The sequence below is a fragment of the Schistocerca cancellata genome, chromosome 4, assembly GCF_023864275.1.
Source record: "Schistocerca cancellata isolate TAMUIC-IGC-003103 chromosome 4, iqSchCanc2.1, whole genome shotgun sequence".
Taxonomy (NCBI): Eukaryota; Metazoa; Arthropoda; class Insecta; order Orthoptera; family Acrididae; genus Schistocerca; species Schistocerca cancellata.
In genome coordinates, this window is record NC_064629.1 from 229,322,462 (window position 1) to 229,341,440 (window position 18,979).

General features: G+C 37.0%; 1 protein-coding gene across 3 annotated transcripts in view; it reads left to right on the top strand.

Moving 5' to 3' along the window:
* The window catches only part of LOC126183422 (organic cation transporter protein), a 674,060-nt gene extending 662,053 nt beyond the window's left edge, over positions 1-12,007 (top strand). For 2 of the 3 annotated variants that reach the window (XM_049925374.1, XM_049925376.1), the window contains exons 8-10: positions 3,756-3,970; positions 7,589-7,779; positions 10,726-11,350. In XM_049925374.1, coding sequence (XP_049781331.1) covers positions 3,756-3,970; positions 7,589-7,779; positions 10,726-10,938 — 619 coding nt within the window. In that variant the 3' untranslated portion in view covers positions 10,939-11,350. The other variant, XM_049925375.1, reaches the window with a different exon arrangement.
* Positions 12,008-18,979: the final 6,972 nt, after the last annotated feature.

Consider the following 18,979-nt stretch of genomic DNA (forward strand, 5'->3'; position numbering starts at 1 on the left):
ATTTGTTCACTAGGAGCGGTTTCACTCAGTATTCACGAAATCAATCCTATTTTAGATGAAAACCAATGTAATTCTTAATAATTCATGTTATTTACTTATTTATGCAAATTAGAGAAGTCAATTGACAAACTTCTAAAAAACGGCCTTTTTGTAACAAAGAATTATTCTGTCAAGTCAACAAATCTGTCTGTCATTTTAATAACATGTTAAATTATGTCACTCAATGCAAATTAATAACTTTTCTGCACAAATTATGATAACAGATGTACATGTGACTTATAAACTACACTCCTGGAAATGGAAAAAAGAACACATTGACACCGGTGTGTCAGACCCACCATACTTGCTCCGGACACTGCGAGAGGGCTGTACAAGCAATGATCACACGCACGGCACAGCGGACACACCAGGAACCGCGGTGTTGGCCGTCGAATGGCGCTAGCTGCGCAGCATTTGTGCACCGCCGCCGTCAGTGTCAGCCAGTTTGCCGTGGCATACGGAGCTCCATCCCAGTCTTTAACACTGGTAGCATGCCGCGACAGCGTGGACGTGAACCGTATGTGCAGTTGACGGACTTTAAGCGAGGGCGTATAGTGGGCATGCGGGAGGCCGGGTGGACGTACCGCCGAATTGCTCAACACGTGGGGCGTGAGGTCTCCACAGTACATCGATGTTGTCGCCAGTGGTCGGCGGAAGGTGCACGTGCCCGTCGACCTGGGACCGGACCGCAGCGACGCACGGATGCACGCCAAGACCGTAGGATCCTACGCAGTGCCGTAGGGGACCGCACCGCCACTTCCCAGCAAATTAGGGACACTGTTGCTCCTGGGGTATCGGCGAGGACCATTCGCAACCGTCTCCATGAAGCTGGGCTACGGTCCCGCACACCGTTAGGCCGCCTTCCGCTCACGCCCCAACATCGTGCAGCCCGCCTCCAGTGGTGTCGCGACAGGCGTGAATGGAGGGACGAATGGAGACGTGTCGTCTTCAGCGATGAGAGTCGCTTCTGCCTTGGTGCCAATGATGGTCGTATGCGTGTTTGGCGCCGTGCAGGTGAGCGCCACAATCAGGACTGCATACGACCAAGGCACACAGGGCCAACACCCGGCATCATGGTGTGGGGAGCGATCTCCTACACTGGCCGTACACCACTGGTGATCGTCGAGGGGACACTGAATAGTGCACGGTACATCCAAACCGTCATCGAACCCATCGTTCTACCATTCCTAGACCGGCAAGGGAACTTGCTGTTCCAACAGGACAATGCACGTCCGCATGTATCCCGTGCCACCCAACGTGCTCTAGAAGGTGTAAGTCAACTACCCTGGCCAGCAAGATCTCCGGATCTGTCCCCAATTGAGCATGTTTGGGACTGGATGAAGCGTCGTCTCACGCGGTCTGCACGTCCAGCACGAACGCTGGTCCAACTGAGGCGCCAGGTGGAAATGGCATGGCAAGCCGTTCCACAGGACTACATCCAGCATCTCTACGATCGTCTCCATGGGAGAATAGCAGCCTGCATTGCTGCGAAAGGTGGATATACACTGTACTAGTGCCGACATTGTGCATGCTCTGTTGCCTGTGTCTATGTGCGTGTGGTTCTGTCAGTGTGATCATGTGATGTATCTGACCCCAGGAATGTGTCAATAAAGTTTCCCCTTCCTGGGACAATGAATTCACGGTGTTCTTATTTCAATTTCCAGGAGTGTATATCTCTTTTTACTAGTTCTTTGACAATGTTATAAATACAAGCAGCAAGAAGGGTCGGGAGGCAGTCGGAATGTCACTTTGGTAAAGTATGTTTGTGTGTTATTGTTTGAGGTGGATAAACAATGCAAAGAACATGTAAAGGAAGTACTACTTTGTGTTGTGTCATGGTCTTTGGTGGACAGTGGAATTAAGATGGCCACCAGAGTAATAAATATTTGAAGTTTACATATTTGTTGGTTTTGCTTGTTCTTTATCATCAAAAGCACATAAAAAACAAGGGACCTCATGTTTTTAACCCTAGACAACCAGATTTAGAGCCAGCATCAGCATCGAGACATGGCAGCGATCCAGCAAGTAGCAGCGATTACCACAACACAATGCATTTTAGTGGCGCCAACCTAACATCAAGTGCTAACAAGCTCCGTAAATGGGAGTGAAATAGTGCGATTATAGTAATTAGCAATATCTACGAGCAGGCGACCATTACACAGTTACAATGAGTTCAACAATACAGTGCATGGCTTGCCAATTGGTAAAGAACAGAAACTTCCAATAAGTCTTGCTTCCTTGTGAATTATAGTAATGACCCCATGTGATACTGTAGAGGCGAAAACAATCTCCCAATGGGCATTATTCAATGTCCTACTAAATAAATGCTTCACATGATGATGTGGGGCACTACTAGATATCATAGCCACCTTTTTCATACTATTGATGCAACTTATTTGAAGGAATGTTGAAGAATTCTTTTCTGGGCAACAGATTTCTTTCTTCATATACACATATCTAACTTCATGTTCATCCTCCAAAGAGGGTGCATTACTTCATATAGTTTTCAATGGTCCTGTCATCACCATTTACCAATATGTACTATGACTCATCAGACCAGGCAACATTTTCTCATACTTTGGGTGTCCAGTGATAGTGTTACTGTTCCCAGGCTAAAGTATATGTGCCCTGTAACATGTGATGAGCATAGGTACTGATGTGGGACTGTAGTCTCTGATTTCTGTAATGTGAAACTGGTTCTGGATAGTGTGGCAGCTCAGTGGTTGCTGTTGGCCAGCACTGAAGTGGTAATTTACTGTGTTATGACCTCTCTCTCTTCTGTTACACTACGTGTAGTTGGTGGCAACTCTTGTTATTAACATGTTGTTGCATCTGGTAGTGGATACTTGTAGAGGTAGATCTCCTCAAAGTAAGTTATTTGTGGTGCAGCATTGACAAGATGACACATGAAAATCACAGTGCCAGCTTGATCTTAGAGGTGGATTGTCCCATGCACAGGCACCTGTGATTTGGTGACAATCAACTGCTGTGATATCATACATCTTGCCAATTTTATGTCTATCATTGCAAAACCACTACAAAGTCTGATGAGCTCCCACTCACATAATATGCCAGTCACTATAGTGACTGGCACATTCTCTTTCCAATACAGTAACTATATCATCTTCAGTTGCTGATGAGTGTAATGTAAAATTCTGAAAAAAAAATGTTTCAGTAAATGAAGCAACTAAAGAAGACTGAGGCTTTAATTAAGGACTAGGAAATACACTGAATCTCTTAGAAATATAACACAGACACCTACTTAAAAGTAGCATTTCATACAAAATTATAATACTTTTCCAAAATTAAATACAATTATTATTTATTATTAAGGAATTACAAGCTACATAATCTCTTTGCTGCTGACATAATGTTTCCCAAACTTGTCTGTTTTTACAATGTTCTCTCCAATTAGAAATTTACAAGTAAATTAAGTTCTATTCCACATCATCTTAGAATCTCATTCTCTTGCTACATTGTCAGGTTCTTTAAATAGGCCATAGAGTTCTTGTTTGTCATTTGGATATGCCAGTCTCCAGTGATATGGTCTTTCACTGCTCCAAACATTTTTCTCTAGAATATTCTGCTTGTGGATGCATATTTTCGTTTGAATACAGGTATTTCCATTCTTTTAGAAATTTCATAATGCACAATTCATTTAAATACAATGAATCACAAAAATATTATCTACGAGGTCTATGGTCTCTGTTTTGCAGGTTTGCTAATAGCCTGGCATACTATGGTTTGTCCCTGAACACAGGGAATCTTGCAGGAAATCCATATTTAATTTTATTCATTCTTGGGTTGGTAGAAATACCCAGTTATATCATGACTATTTTGTTGATGGACCGTACTGGAAGACGTTCGCTTATAAGCTCACTGATGCTGCTGGGTGGGATATGCTGTATCATAGCATGCTACATTCCACAAGGTATGTCAACAGTGTTTTCTAAATTTCTCCATTCACAAAAGTAAATACATTATATTATATTTGCTCAGAGTATATACTACAGTATATAACATAACCCAATGTCCATAAATCTAATGCAGTTACACAGGGTGCTCAGAAACAGTCTGGAAAGCTTGTAAGGTTGTTAGAGAGTAGGTTGTGCTGAGAAATAACTGTTAAGAAAAAAAATTGATATCCTACACTTTTTCTGAGTTAATTAGCACTGGAGTTAGCCAATCAAGTCGTTGCACAAGCATATTGAAGTGGCCCACCAGGAACAGTATCACCAGATGTGTCCTTCCTTTGGTTTCCTAAAACCGAACAAGAGAGCAATACAAAAACTGGATATGAGATGGCAGTAAGGCTTGAAGCCAAACAAAAGGCTGGTGAGCCACTTGAAATTGCATGTGTAATGGCCTGATTGGCTAATTTCAATGTTGCTTAACACTGAAACAGTGCAACATATGGAATTGTTTTCTTAACACTTAGTTCTTAGTATGACCTACCCTGTAACACCCTAACAATTTTTACATAACGTTTCTGATCATCCTCTATAATGTATAATGTATAATGTATAATGTGTTAACAAATTTATGCAAGATCTGGGAAACTTCCCAGGTCTTATTTTTTTAATCCTGGCCAACAGTTTGCATTTCATATAAAATTATTACATACTTTGCTATAACAACTATATGAATAATGTATGAGTATTATCATTTTACATTATAACAGTGGTAGTGAAAAACAAAATAAATATTATGAAAGAAAGTAAGAGATTAAAAAGAGAAAAATAAGAGGAAAAGTTGGAAAAAGAGTTAATAATGGTAACATACACAAACATTAGCCAGTGCTTGAAAATACCATTTGGTCTGTCAATAAAAGTGAAAAATATAAAAAGTATGCTTCATTTTAAAGAACTAGCAAGAAGAAATACACATATTAGTGGTAAACATGACACCTAATTAAGAATGCTTTGTTAAGAGGGAAACAGAGCAGTTAACAAATTAATATGTCTCAAGTAGTGTGCATTCATTTTCAGTTATATTTGGAAAATGAGGTGCAAATATAATAAAAACCATGGGGCAATAAGTTCCAGAACATGTCAAGAAACACCATTTACACTTGAATTTGTTATTTTCAGCTATTTTACTTCTAATTTTCCTTAGCAGTATTTAGGCATTTTCACCAGTTCTAAACTATATTCCTACTTCTTGGTGTTCACTCTAGATAATGAATATTTTACAGATATTTATAATTATGTTGCACAGCACATTTTGAAACCTAGCAGTCAAAGCTATACTGTTTGCTCTGCAAATTCGCGTCTTTCTTACTTTTCTTATTCCTCCATGATTCCCGCTCCTTTAACATCATTCACTTAATCTCAGATTCCATAGTTCTTTGCAATTATTAATATAACTATCATTATTATTATTATTTAAATACTTAATTACACTTCAGCTTTCTCTTAGCTGCTTATTGCTGTAACACAGGAGACAACTGGGAACATCATTTTGATCTTCCAAAGACCATTTGTATCCATAATCAATACACTGGTTTACTTTTAATTTGTGTTTATGACTGTGTACATCCTACTGCTACAGATTTTAGTAAAGTGATTTTACTGTATGGTTTTCTACAAATTCTTGTATTTGAAACACATTTTGAATTTCATTGCTGATAGTACACTAGTAAATCATACATTTATTCTATCACTACACACCATTTTAAATGGTCAGTCATATATCAACTAGTTCAGATTGACCACAAAAAGAACTGTAGTAGATGGGTATGTCAGCAAATAAATTGGCTTTCTTTTTTCGATATACACTCCTGGAAATGGAAAAAAGAACACATTGACACCGGTGTGTCAGACCCACCATACTTGCTCCGCACACTGCGAGAGGGCTGTACAAGCAATGATCACACGCACGGCACAGCGGACACACCAGGAACCGCGGTGTTGGCCGTCGAATGGCACTAGCTGCGCAGCATTTGTGCACCGCCGCCGTCAGTGTCAGCCAGTTTGCCGTGGCATACGGAGCTCCATCGCAGTCTTTAACACTGGTAGCATGCCGCGACAGCGTGGACGTGACCCGTATGTGCCGTTGACGGACTTTGAGCGAGGGCGTATAGTGGGCATGCGGGAGGCCGGGTGGACGTACCGCCGAATTGCTCAACACGTGGGGCGTGAGGTCTCCACAGTACATCGATGTTGTCGCCAGTGGTCGGCGGAAGGTGCACGTGCCCGTCGACCTGGGACCGGACCGTAGCGACGCACGGATGCACGCCAAGACCGTAGGATCCTACGCAGTGCCGTAGGGGACCGCACCGCCACTTCCCAGCAAATTAGGGACACTGTTGCTCCTGGGGTATCGGCGAGGACCATTCGCAACCGTCTCCATGAAGCTGGGCTACGGTCCCGCACACCGTTAGGCCGTCTTCCGCTCACGCCCCAACATCGTGCAGCCCGCCTCCAGTGGTGTCGCGACAGGCGTGAATGGAGGGACGAATGGAGACGTGCCGTCTTCAGCGATGAGAGTCGCTTCTGCCTTGGTGCCAATGATGGTCGTATGCGTGTTTGGCGCCGTGCAGGTGAGCGCCACAATCAGGACTGCATACAACCGAGGCACACAGGGCCAACACCCGGCATCATGGTGTGGGGAGCGATCTCCTACACTGGCCGTATACCACTGGTGATCATCGAGGGGACACTGAATAGTGCACGGTACATCCAAACCGTCATCGAACCCATCGTTCTACCATTCCTAGACCGGCAAGGGAACTTGCTGTTCCAACAGGACAATGCACGTCCGCATGTATCCCGTGCCACCCAACGTGCTCTAGAAGGTGTAAGTCAATTACCCTGGCCAGCAAGATCTCCGGATCTGTCCCCCATTGAGCATGTTTGGGACTGGATGAAGCGTTGTCTCACGCGGTCTGCACGTCCAGCACGAACGCTGGTCCAACTGAGGCGCCAGGTGGAAATGGCATGGCAAGCCGTTCCACAGGACTACATCCAGCATCTCTACGATCGTCTCCACGGGAGAATAGCAGCCTGCATTGCTGCGAAAAGGTGGATATACACTGTACTAGTGCTGACATTGTGCATGCTCTGTTGCCTGTGTCTATGTGCCTGTGGTTCTGTCAGTGTGATCATGTGATGTATCTGACCCCAGGAATGTGTCAATAAAGTTTCCCCTTCGTGGGACAATGAATTCACGGTGTTCTTATTTCAATTTCCAGGAGTGTATTTTTTATTTGAATAATTTTGAGGTTAGTTCTAATTTCCTCAGATAAAATAAGGGACTCAACAATAAGTAAAAACAAACAGAATGGCTTTCAGTTTATAGCAGCAGATGACTAAGAGTAACATTAGGAACTATTTTATTTTTTAAATATGAATTGATCATTGCAGTACCAATTAATTCCAGTCTGACAACTGAGAATTACAGTGATTTTTTTTTGTAGAAAATGATAATTTAATTTTTAGAAACTATTGTGTTAATGCATTTAAAATTTTTCTTAAATTATAGCCTTCATACAGAGTTATATTGTATTTTTCATATAATTTTAATGTGATTTTTTTTATTGTACTTCCAGAGACAGCAACAGGAAGTGTTTCTGCAGTTACAGTAGTTATGCTTGGAAAGTTTTTCATAGCAGGATCGTTTGCTATCATCTACAACTATACAGCAGAACTTTTTCCGACAGTAGTGCGCAATACAGCATTGGGTGTTGGCAGTATGTGTGCACGTCTCAGTGGTGCTTTGACACCTCTAATCACACTTCTGGTGAGTTACACATAATGCAATGGAGAAGCAAACACTCCCTCATTTTGCTATATAATGTTCTGAAACAGAATTGTCTGTGTAATTAGCTGTTTAGATCTATAACAGAGCAGTGTTTCACATTTTGAAGCATCAGTCATGTCAAACCCAACACACACTTTTCTCATATGACATACTGAAAGCTTTGGACCAAGTCAGTCACAAAGATGCAGTATTTGTTGATTTCCAAAAAGCATTTCAATTTGTACCATACCTACACTTCTTGTCGAAAGTACAATCACATACTGTCTCTAGCAAAATCTGTGACTGGTTTGATGACTTTTTGATATGGAGGATGCAGCATGTCATCTTGGATGGAGAGTCATCATCAGATGCAGAAGTAACTTTGGGTGTGCTGCAGGGAAGTGTGTTGGAACCCTTGCTGTTCATCTTGTATATTAATGACCTTGCAGAAAATGTTAATAGTAACCCCATACTTTTTGCAGAGGATGCAGTTATCTTTAATGAAGTACAGTCTGAAAGAAGCTGCATAAATATTCAGTCAGTTCTTGATAATATTTCAAAGTGGTGCAAATATTTGGAAACTTTCTTTGAAAATATAAAACTGTGCACTTCACAAAATGAAAAAAACATACTGGAAGTATCCTATGACTATATTACCAATGAGTCCCTGTTGGAGTCAGCCAACTCATACAAATACCAAGTATAACACTTTGTAGGGATATGAAATGGAATGATCACATAGGCCCAGCCATGGGTAAAGCAGTTGGTAGACTTCCATTTGTTGGCAGAATACTGATGAAGTGCAGTCAATCTTCAAAGGAGACTGCTTACAAATCACTTGTGCAACTAGTTCTAGAGTGTTATTCCAGAGTGTGGGACCTGTATCAAATAGGACAATCAGGGGATACTGAACATATACACAGAGGGGCAGCATGAATGGTCACAGGTTTGTTTGATTCATGGGAGAGTGTCTCAGAAATGCTGAAGAAGCTGAACTGGCAGACTCATGAAGATAGACATAAACTATCAAAGGAAATCTGCTAACAAATTTAAAGAACAGGCTTTAAATTATGACTCTAGGAATACACTACAGGCCCCTACATATTGCTCACACAGAGATCATGAGGATAAGATTAGAATAATTGCACAGTGCACAGAGGCATTCAGACTAGCATTCTTCCCACACTCCATATGTGAATAGGATGTGAAGAAACCCTAATAATTGGTACAAGGCATTCATCCTCTGCTGCTCACTTCACAGTGATTTGCAGAGTATATATGTAGATGTAGCTCTGACATTTAATTCTATATAAGTCATGTTAGATTGATGTATACTGAGATTTCTGAATGAGATTTCTGAATAAATCAGCAGCAAAATTTAATATCAAGATATCACAGCACCATAGAAATAAGTCTAGATAGTTTAAGCCACATTATTCAACATAACTTTCTTCACATTCCATTAAGAGACAGATAGGTAAAAGATCAAAATGTTATCAAAGAAAAAGTTTGCTAATGGACTCTGTAGACTCCCTTCTCCTAATTAGAAACTACATTAAAATTTTTTAAACATTCAACTACTTCCACAAATTACACAGTTCATTTTACAAGTTGTATAAATTTCAGTAAGTGAAGTGCACTTCTAGTAAGCACATTAATATTTTGCCACTTATTAATTCAAGCTGGGACGGAATATAAAACAATTAATTTTTTATACTCATCTTTCTTGAAGGTAGTGGTAAATAATTTACATCATTGTCCAGCAGGTCCCAGGTACTTATGTTTACTTAAATGAAACATATAGTTGTTTGGATCTCATTATTTATTCTCTTCCATATTTTGGCTTGATATTTTCACAAAAATTTTCAAACTCATTTCCACTACAATGTTGATATTGATCCATAACAAGAGACAAGAATAATTGACTGACCAGACCTCACATTGTTTATGTGAGGTTAAAAGAACTTACAAGAAATAAGTAACCAATTCTTTTGCATGCTATGAGGTTATTTGCAGATTATGGTTTGGCTCACAAAATTACTAAAAAAAAAAAGAAACTTCATTAACCATCATAAATTTTCCTAAACAGAAGTGAATTACAGTAAATGTGAATATATTGTGAAACTGTAATACAAATGCAAGAAAGTATTTTCTATTCTTTACATTAAATTTTAATTTATAATGGGATGTTAAAAAAATGGTGACTTTTTTACATTGAAAATTTCAGTTGTATTTCTTTAAATAAAATGTTTTTTTAAGTTGATTATGTCTTGTGTATATGCCAGATAATAACTAAAAGAAATGTTTACATTAATCACTGTCAATTCAAAAGGAAACATTTAATTTATATAATCAAATGTACTACATATCACAAAACCATTTATGTATCAGACTGTGAATTTAATCCTCAGTATCATACACTTCACAACAGAAATTTAGCCTATCCCCTAATGCTTTACAGCCCACAGAACTTTGTGTGTCTTTTCATTTGGCGTAACATGTTCAATTATTTATAAAAGATCCTGTAAAGCAATAATTTTAAAAAGGTATATTAATTTCAGAATGAATGAACTTTCAAAGTGTGTTTTATTGCTGTGCTAATTTTATCAGAATTCTGATCCCAGTTTTGCAAGCTTCATTTCAGTGGTGATAACATAAAATGAATCTAAAATTCTCTGTTAATTACATCATATTCAATTGTAAATAACATTAACTTCATAGAAAATTTTGAGTTTAATATTGTTCATGTGCTTCTGAATTTCAATATATTAATCACACTACACATATGACCTAATAAATTAGATGTAAGTATAATATGATATTCTCTATATTAGCAACAAGTTTCTTTGACTGTAAATTAAAATATACTTTTGGCAAAGGAGTAAACTGAACCTTAAGTGCAAGATATATTATATGTGTAACATTTTTTTCTTTTTTAATTTGCAGGACTCCTTTGATAAAAAGCTACCTTCTGTTATCTTTGCCACAATTGCCATTGCTTCAGGCTTATTATCACTTTTACTCCCAGAAACACTGAATAAACCAATGCCTCAAACTTTAGAAGATGGTGAGAAATTTGGGGAAGGAGACACAGCATGTACAAGTTGTTTTGGAAGAAGCAAAGAAAAATATGAAGTTCCTCTGGCTAGCATGGAATGAATGGTATTTAATTTCACAAACCTTGTTCAAAGTGTGAATGAAAATAAAGTACAAATATTTTCAGTTGAAATACTTTCTGTCCTGAACAAATGTGTGGATTATCTTTATTAGTTAATCAATAGCAGTGAATGAAATACAAAAAATTATTAAACTTTTGTCTCTGAAATTAGCGTGCCCATAAGGGAAAATAATAATATATGTACTGTGACCTCTGAACTTTTTGTTTTCAACTAAATATTTTATAGACTAGGAATCATATACACTAGAAATTGGTCCACAGAAAGGACTGTGTGGAAGCTGAATATCACAGCACAAGGCAGTTTCTTATGGGTTCAGTTTGTGTTTTTTTCTGTTGATAGACTGTGAAAAACATGTAAATAACTATGAAGGAAGATTTTGTATGTCAATAAACCATCTGTTGCAGCTGGTTTTATAACATATTGGAAATGTTAAGAAAACTGTCAACCACAATACCCACAAGAAATACACTAGAAAACAGAGGCTTATGGGGAAACAAGAATGGCTTATGCATAATCCACAGAATATATTACATCAAAAGGTATAATTGTAATCAGTTCTTAATGTTAATTGTCAACAAAAGTTGTAAAGCAACATAATCAGATCTAATTAAGTATGAGTCAGTGCACTATGTTTGCTTCGCACTGGAGGCAGTTACATCTTACATAAATATGAATCTGCTACTAATTGCCCCAAAATTTAATTTCACTCTTTGAGGTACCCATTGCTCCAATACTGTCTACTGCCATATAATCTCAGCAGTTTTATTTTCATCAAGGCAAGGATTATCTTTTGTATCGTGATGCAGGAAAAAGTCATGATGTATACAGTCTCACGTGCCTAGTCAGCACACTCAGAAGCACAGTGAAAGATACCCAACTGCAGATGTGGCGCATGTTAAATAATGTGCAACTAATGACTTATTTCAGTATGTCTCAAATTCTGCATCTGGAAATCCTCTTTCTTTATTATTATTTTTAACTTTACTCTCAGTGATACAGTGTGGCATACCACATTGTTAAAATTAACATATTTATTTTGAATCACAGCATAAAATATGTTATACCCTGATTGCTGTGAGCACAAAATAACCTAATACACATGATTTATTTAAGATCATGTGATTGTGATACTGTGAAAATGATATTACATAAATTCAAATCAATACTTTCCATAATGTAGTAAAATAATAATCCTTCTGTGCGTTTAATATGTTCATGGTAACTAAAAGTATCACAGTATTTGAAACGGCTTAGAAATAAGTATTGATCCTTTATATTACCCATTTACTTTTACATTTATACATTAAGAATATTGTGATATCTAAAATGACCTTGAAGTAAGGATTAATCTTTTAGCTTTTGGTTAAGTTTTGTTTATTATGTAGTTCTTATGAACTAGTTTCTGAAATTCAAGAAAGTATGTGTTATTAGTTTATGTCTTATAAAAGACATGATGTTGGCCTAATTCTCTAGAAACCAAAGAGTGCTCTATGCCTTATATGGTACCATTCATTAGATGATATAGCTGGAAACATTGTTTTATAAGAGCCTCCTACATTATTTTATGGACATCACAATTGAAATAGAGTAAATTTTAACTATCATAGACAATATCCCTGTAGCTGGTGTTCTCACATTTTAGTGTGACCTTCCTGCAGTTCTTGCCTCTAATTTTCTTTTCTGTTACAGCAGCCAAGTAACACAAAATAATCTGTCTCTCTTTTATCATTAATAAGCTTGCATTGAGCCTCTTGATATTCATTTACGACTCTGTCATAGGGAACTGGTACTTGCTTTCCAGAAACTATTTCAACATATTTTGTATACACGAACTGCACTGTACTGGCATTATTTAATGACTGCTTTCTTGAAACAGAAGAAATGCCAGCTATGAACACTTTCAGAATTTCCTGCCATAAATACTAGTAAAATATTAAGAAAATCAATAAAGTATTTTTCTCCAATTTGGAGCATTTATGAACAAATTACATAAACACATTGTTGTGCTAGACAATGATTAATGCAAGTACTATTCTAAAGCATTCTATATTAATACAAATTTTGTAGCTGGTACTGGAAAGTGTATAGTTTCATGTGGAGAAAGAAATTGTGTTATCTAGTGTACACAAGGTATTCATTGCCTACATAAAGTAAAATTTACCACACAAAACACTGGGAACATGGAAAGAAATGGAAACTAAGGTTTGTGAACCTATCCATGAAGTATGCTTGGAGAGAAATGAAAACTAAAATCTGTGTGTCTGCCCACGAGGTATGATTGGATGGCTCAACTGGAAGAACACAGCCATGAAAAGAGATTACCCAGCTCAAATTCTCAGACCCCCACACAGTCTTAAATTATCACATATAATCAGACACTAGTATAAAGCCCATCCTGCTGCAAGTATACCACTGCATTCTGCAAAAACCAACACATAAATTGGAGCCCTTCATCTAATTTTTAGTGGTGGCACCCATTAGGTTTTTTTTACTAATACCTATATCTTCTGTAATACTCATATATATTCACAGATAGCTCATTTATTTCCTGTGAATTGCCAAATATAATTGCCAAACATGAAATAGATCAGTTTCAATGGGGACGTTTATCATCCTGTCTATACAGTGCGCATTCTGTAACTTTTGTCCCAACTGACACAAAATTTATTATACATGTGAGATGCCCAAACAGTTCAGTGAGACATGTAAATAAAAATAGCTCTATCTCTCCCTCTCTCTCTCTCTCTCTCTCTCTAGTTGTTTAATCAATTTTGACTCTTCCTGACCACATGAGATAAATCATATAAATTTCTTCTGTCCTGATGCATCTCCATAAGACTTTCCAGTTTGAAATCCATTACTTTTATGATGCCAGCAATTCATCTTATCCTTTGCTGCCTCTTTTCCTTGTATCTTTGGTCTTCCCCAGTATTAAGATCTTTTCCAGTGAATCATGTCTTCTCAAGATGAGTCCAAAGTATGTCAGGTTTTGTTGTGGTATCAGACCTTCCAAGTAGTAATCTGTTTTTATTTATAAAAACATCATATAGTATTTAGATGAGATGCCTCACAGTACTGACTGTAAATAGAACATATACATTTGAAGAGTATTTTAATTACTTACTTTATAGAACTTTCTAGCTAATACAGGAAAGTGTGTAGTTTCATGTGGAGAACTTGTAGTCATAATTCTTCCAGAATATCATTTCATTTATTCATTTTTTTATCCTTTTGCTGTACAGAGAAGAAAATGATTTGCAGAATGCAACCACAGACACTGTATTTTCTTGTTTGTTACCTTTTGTGATAGTCTATGAATAGTTCTGCGTAGAGATAGGCCAGAGCACACACTTGCAACCTTTGACACACAAGCAGTCCTTTAATTTCCTGTAAATGATAGAATGTTGAGACATTGATAATGGAGATAAAGAAATGTATGTGTACGGATAAAGTAATATTTGCATAGCTAAAAGGCCAATGTAGCTGTAGGTGGAAATGTTGAAAATCTGGACCAACACAAAGTGGAAATCAAATATTGAAATAGCATACCTTTTCATAGGCATGTTCTTTGCACAGAATTTTTATGTAAAAGAATGAAAGAAAGTAAAATATATCAAGACACAACCATTTCTGACAATTCTCTCTATCACATAGCTTCACTGTGGATAATTGGGATAAAAAGTGCTAATGTTACTGTTATACACTTTTCTGCAATACACATTCCAAAAATTATTAAATTGTAAGTAAATGCATTGTTGCTTGTAAATCCTGAAAACATTAACAAAAAGAGCAAATGAAAACTATTCCTTAATAACAATGTAGTGTAGTACCACACATTTTTAGTAACTAGCGTGGCATATGAGAATGGTTTCCAAGGACGATTATAAATTATGAATAATACTGAAAAGTTCTTATGTGGTTTAAAGGTGTGAAAGGGATCAATGTCCACTTCTTCCAAGTATGAGTATTTGGTAATGATAGAATGCTAATATTAGTACATGGCCAGTGTTATAATACAGTATTTATGTTTACTTTGTTGAAGGTCCAGCCGTGAATACTGCTGACACACACACACACACAAACACAAACACACACACACACACACAAGCCTGTTTGCACATCCCACAGTGTGATGTAGTTTTTCTTTTTTTCCTTCTTCTTCTAAGGATATAAAGCATTTGTAAGCAGCTACTCTCTTGTAATACATAATACAACTTCTGACCATGTGGAAAGAGGATAAATTTGTGAAAAAGAAATAATGTTATGTTCATTCAGTTGCTCAGAGAATTCATACAACATTTTAACAGAGACAAGATATGCATAATTAAAAAGAAGCTGCTATTTGCTAATGTTGAAAAGTTGTCTATCTTACAAAGTTAGAAGGAGTTTCTGTCCAATACTTATCAGACACAACTAAAATCTACAAAGACTGACACATTCTCATTTGAAATGATAAAGTATTGTAGGGATTGACATATGATTACTGTAATTATTTTTCTACCGGGTACATCTTCAGGCACTTCACAGCATTACACAATAAATTGGGCAAACTATTAAATAGAAAAAAATCATATTTACATATCATAATTAAAACAACATATTTTGATAGTTACTTTATCAAATACTATGATCAGGTAAACTTAAAGGAAATGTACCTCCTGTCAGCAAATTGTAAACATATCATAAATGCTTTACAGATATTCTACTAACAGATTAACTGAAATTTAAGATCATGTAGGCACTGAAGCTACTACATCTGAGGAGAGTAAGGACAATGTATTCCTCATAACACAACTGTATAAATTATCAAATTGCAAGAAGGAAATGAAGTATATTTGCTTTAGTTAAAAGGCACTATTTTCATGCAGAAGAGAAAAATTACTCGAATAAAAAGATGTGTTCATAGATTTTGTGGAATGCCTACCATCTGAGGTGAAAAGATGCTTATGATCTATTTTTTTAGTGTTACTGTTGTCAATGTGTGCCAATATGGCAGCAATTTCACTACTGTTCCATGTAAGACAACTCTCTGTGTTATTCTTTAAAAGCTAATGTGCACTATATTAATTGAAACAGAAATATTTCTGTTTTATGATACAGTAGGTTAATGAATAGTATGTCCTGTTTCTTCACGTCATAGGAAAAGAACCATCAATAAGCATTTTGTAATGTAGTTCCTTTACCATTTGTTATATTTTTGTTCAATATTATTCACTGTCAATTTTTTTTTGTGAGAACATGCATTTAAATATCTTATTTGTCTGTACAATGTACTAGTATCAGTTATTTATAGAAAAAGTTTGAAATAGGCTTAAATATTGTAGAAATTGTTGATTTTTCTCTTAATGATTTATATTCTGTGTATTAACATGTTATCTTTATTACTTGATGCTATATCTCTAAACAAATGTATTAGCCTACGCATTAGGTATTTTTCTTGAAGTCTGTAATTTCCAATCTATGTTGACTGTTGTCTGTGTTTTCAACTATGTTCCACTTACTGTTTTGTCACACATAATTAACAAATTTTGCCATTGAGTGGGGATGTTATGACTACTGTTGAATGTTTCAATTCTGTTTTGGTCTTCAAACTCATAATTTCCATACCTTTTCAAGAGACTGGCCACACCATTAATCATGAAGACAAATGCTGACTATCTGTTGCTCAGAGTTAGTATATGTTTCATATATTGGCCCCACAAATGGCAGAATTGTCAGCTTCCTGCACTATAACTATTTTCTTAATAGTTCTTGTTGCCTCACTCATCCTCCACATTCCATGTCTCAATATCTTCTTTGATCAATGCAATGTAAGATACTTGCTTTGTCATAGTAAATATGAAGAATCGAGTAGCTTAGATGGTACCTTGCCAATGGCCTGCTGCAGTGGTAACACCGGTTCCAGTCAGGCCACTGAAGTTAAGTGCTGTCAGACTTGGCTAGCGCTTGGATGGGTCACCATCTGGGTCTTCCGAGTGCTATTGGGAAGCAAGGTGCACTTAGCCTTTGTGAGGCCCATTGAGGAGCTACTCGATTAAAGAGTAGTGACATCAGTCATGAAAACACAACAGCTGGGAAAGTGGTGTGCTGACCACATGCCCCTCAGTATCCACATCTAATGATACCTAAAGGCTGAGGGTGACATGGCGGCTGGTCAGTACTGTTGATCCTTCAAGGCCTGTTTGGACAGAGTTTTTTTTTTTAATGGTACCTTGCCTTTTGTTTGATATAATTTTCTGTTAGATATAATTTAAATGAAAATTAAGCTTGCATTACATGTTGCCAAAAAATTTCATTTATATCAGATGAAATGAACACACTACCACTTTACTATTATCAGCTGACAGAGATAGCGAATATTCTACTAAGTAGGTAGTCTTATAACTGGCTGTATGAGGCATGTGACATCTGTTTACTAATAATATCTGCTGGTAGATGCTACATATTGTATTTGCATGTTTTGGCCTTCAATATGCTAGATGTGAGATTCAATATGTCACTAAAAGTTAATCAGCAGAGCGCATGCTTAAGAACTCTTTCATGATGCAGTTACAAGAGAATTTATCTGTAACAGCACTATTGTACCACCCAAGTTTGTTCTTTGCTACTTACACAACCAGTGTCCTGGGACAATCATAAACCACAGAAGCTATGAAAGAGCAGAGACAGCTAAACAATCTGCCCAGCTGCAAAACAACCGGTTCATCAGCCACCTAATAATTCAGTCAGTATATTAGTAATGACAACAGTAAATGTCTTACCTAAAGGTATAAAAGTTACTCTTAACACATGTCAGCAGTATATTTGACACAGTGTGGACATGACAAAAGCAATTACTTTAATGCTTCTTTGGTAAAACCTCAGCCATATTGAGCTTTGTTTGGATGATATGGGAATTAATAATTCTGGGCTTTGTTGCAGCACTTACCAGTAGGGAACAGTATATATTGTGTGCACTCAGCTGAAGATTTCTGCAAAACACCGTGGCGCAGTATCATTCCAACAGTAATTGTTTAGCGAAGGTAACAGATGTTATTGAATATATGAAACATTTTCACTAAGAAAAGTCACTAAGTAAATAATAAATATGGAAATCATGACACAGGTGAAGATGTAGTACATACACAGCTTTTAAAAGTCTGAAAATGTGACATCATAGAGTACTGTCTCTTCACAGGACTGGAAATGAACTATATTGGCAAGACTGTACAGCCAGACTACAGTGCCATATTTAATTACTCACAGGATTAACAAAAAATTCTTTCATCAAGAAAGAAAATCAGTGAGATCACATTTAAAATCTCAATAAAACTCTTAAATCTGTACTGGATATGCATAATGAAAAGGACCATAAAATTCACCACATGCCTCTTACAATGGGAAAAGATTGCTACAAAAGGCCAAGATGTGCAATATAGAATAAAATATGATACTTTCTTCAGTATCTCATCTTTTCCAGGCTACACCTGTAAAAGAAGGGCAAGGAGAGTTAGTGTGTTAAACCTCTCTAACCTCTCTCTTGGACAGTATGCTCAGTAGGTACCCAAAAGTTTGTAGAATATTGCAAAATGCTATGATAAATTAAAGATCCAGAACTTCATTAGCTACCTATAAACAGAAAGTTAAAGTGCAACTCTGAGACTGTCACAGTCTGCAGTCTAAGGATAGACAGGAGTATAAAAATAATTGAGATAGTTTAAAGCTTTACGACAATTAGGGTTAGTTACAGCAAGTTCAAAACATATTAGCAACTAAAGGTACAAGATGGTGTTACCCAACACTTGCTAGTTGCATGCAGCATGAAGTGTGGTGACAAAGACACTTGCATTTAAAGAAATACCAAGTTGTTATTGGTTGTCTCATTTTGGAAATGTTTCGAATTATATGAATTATTTAACAAAATTTATGAAAATACTACATTAAACAGAAGATCAAATGAAACTAAGTTGAATTCCATAGTAGATACACAGCAAGTCATTGACCTCAGTTGATTTACTCAAAACAGAAAAAAATGATCATTC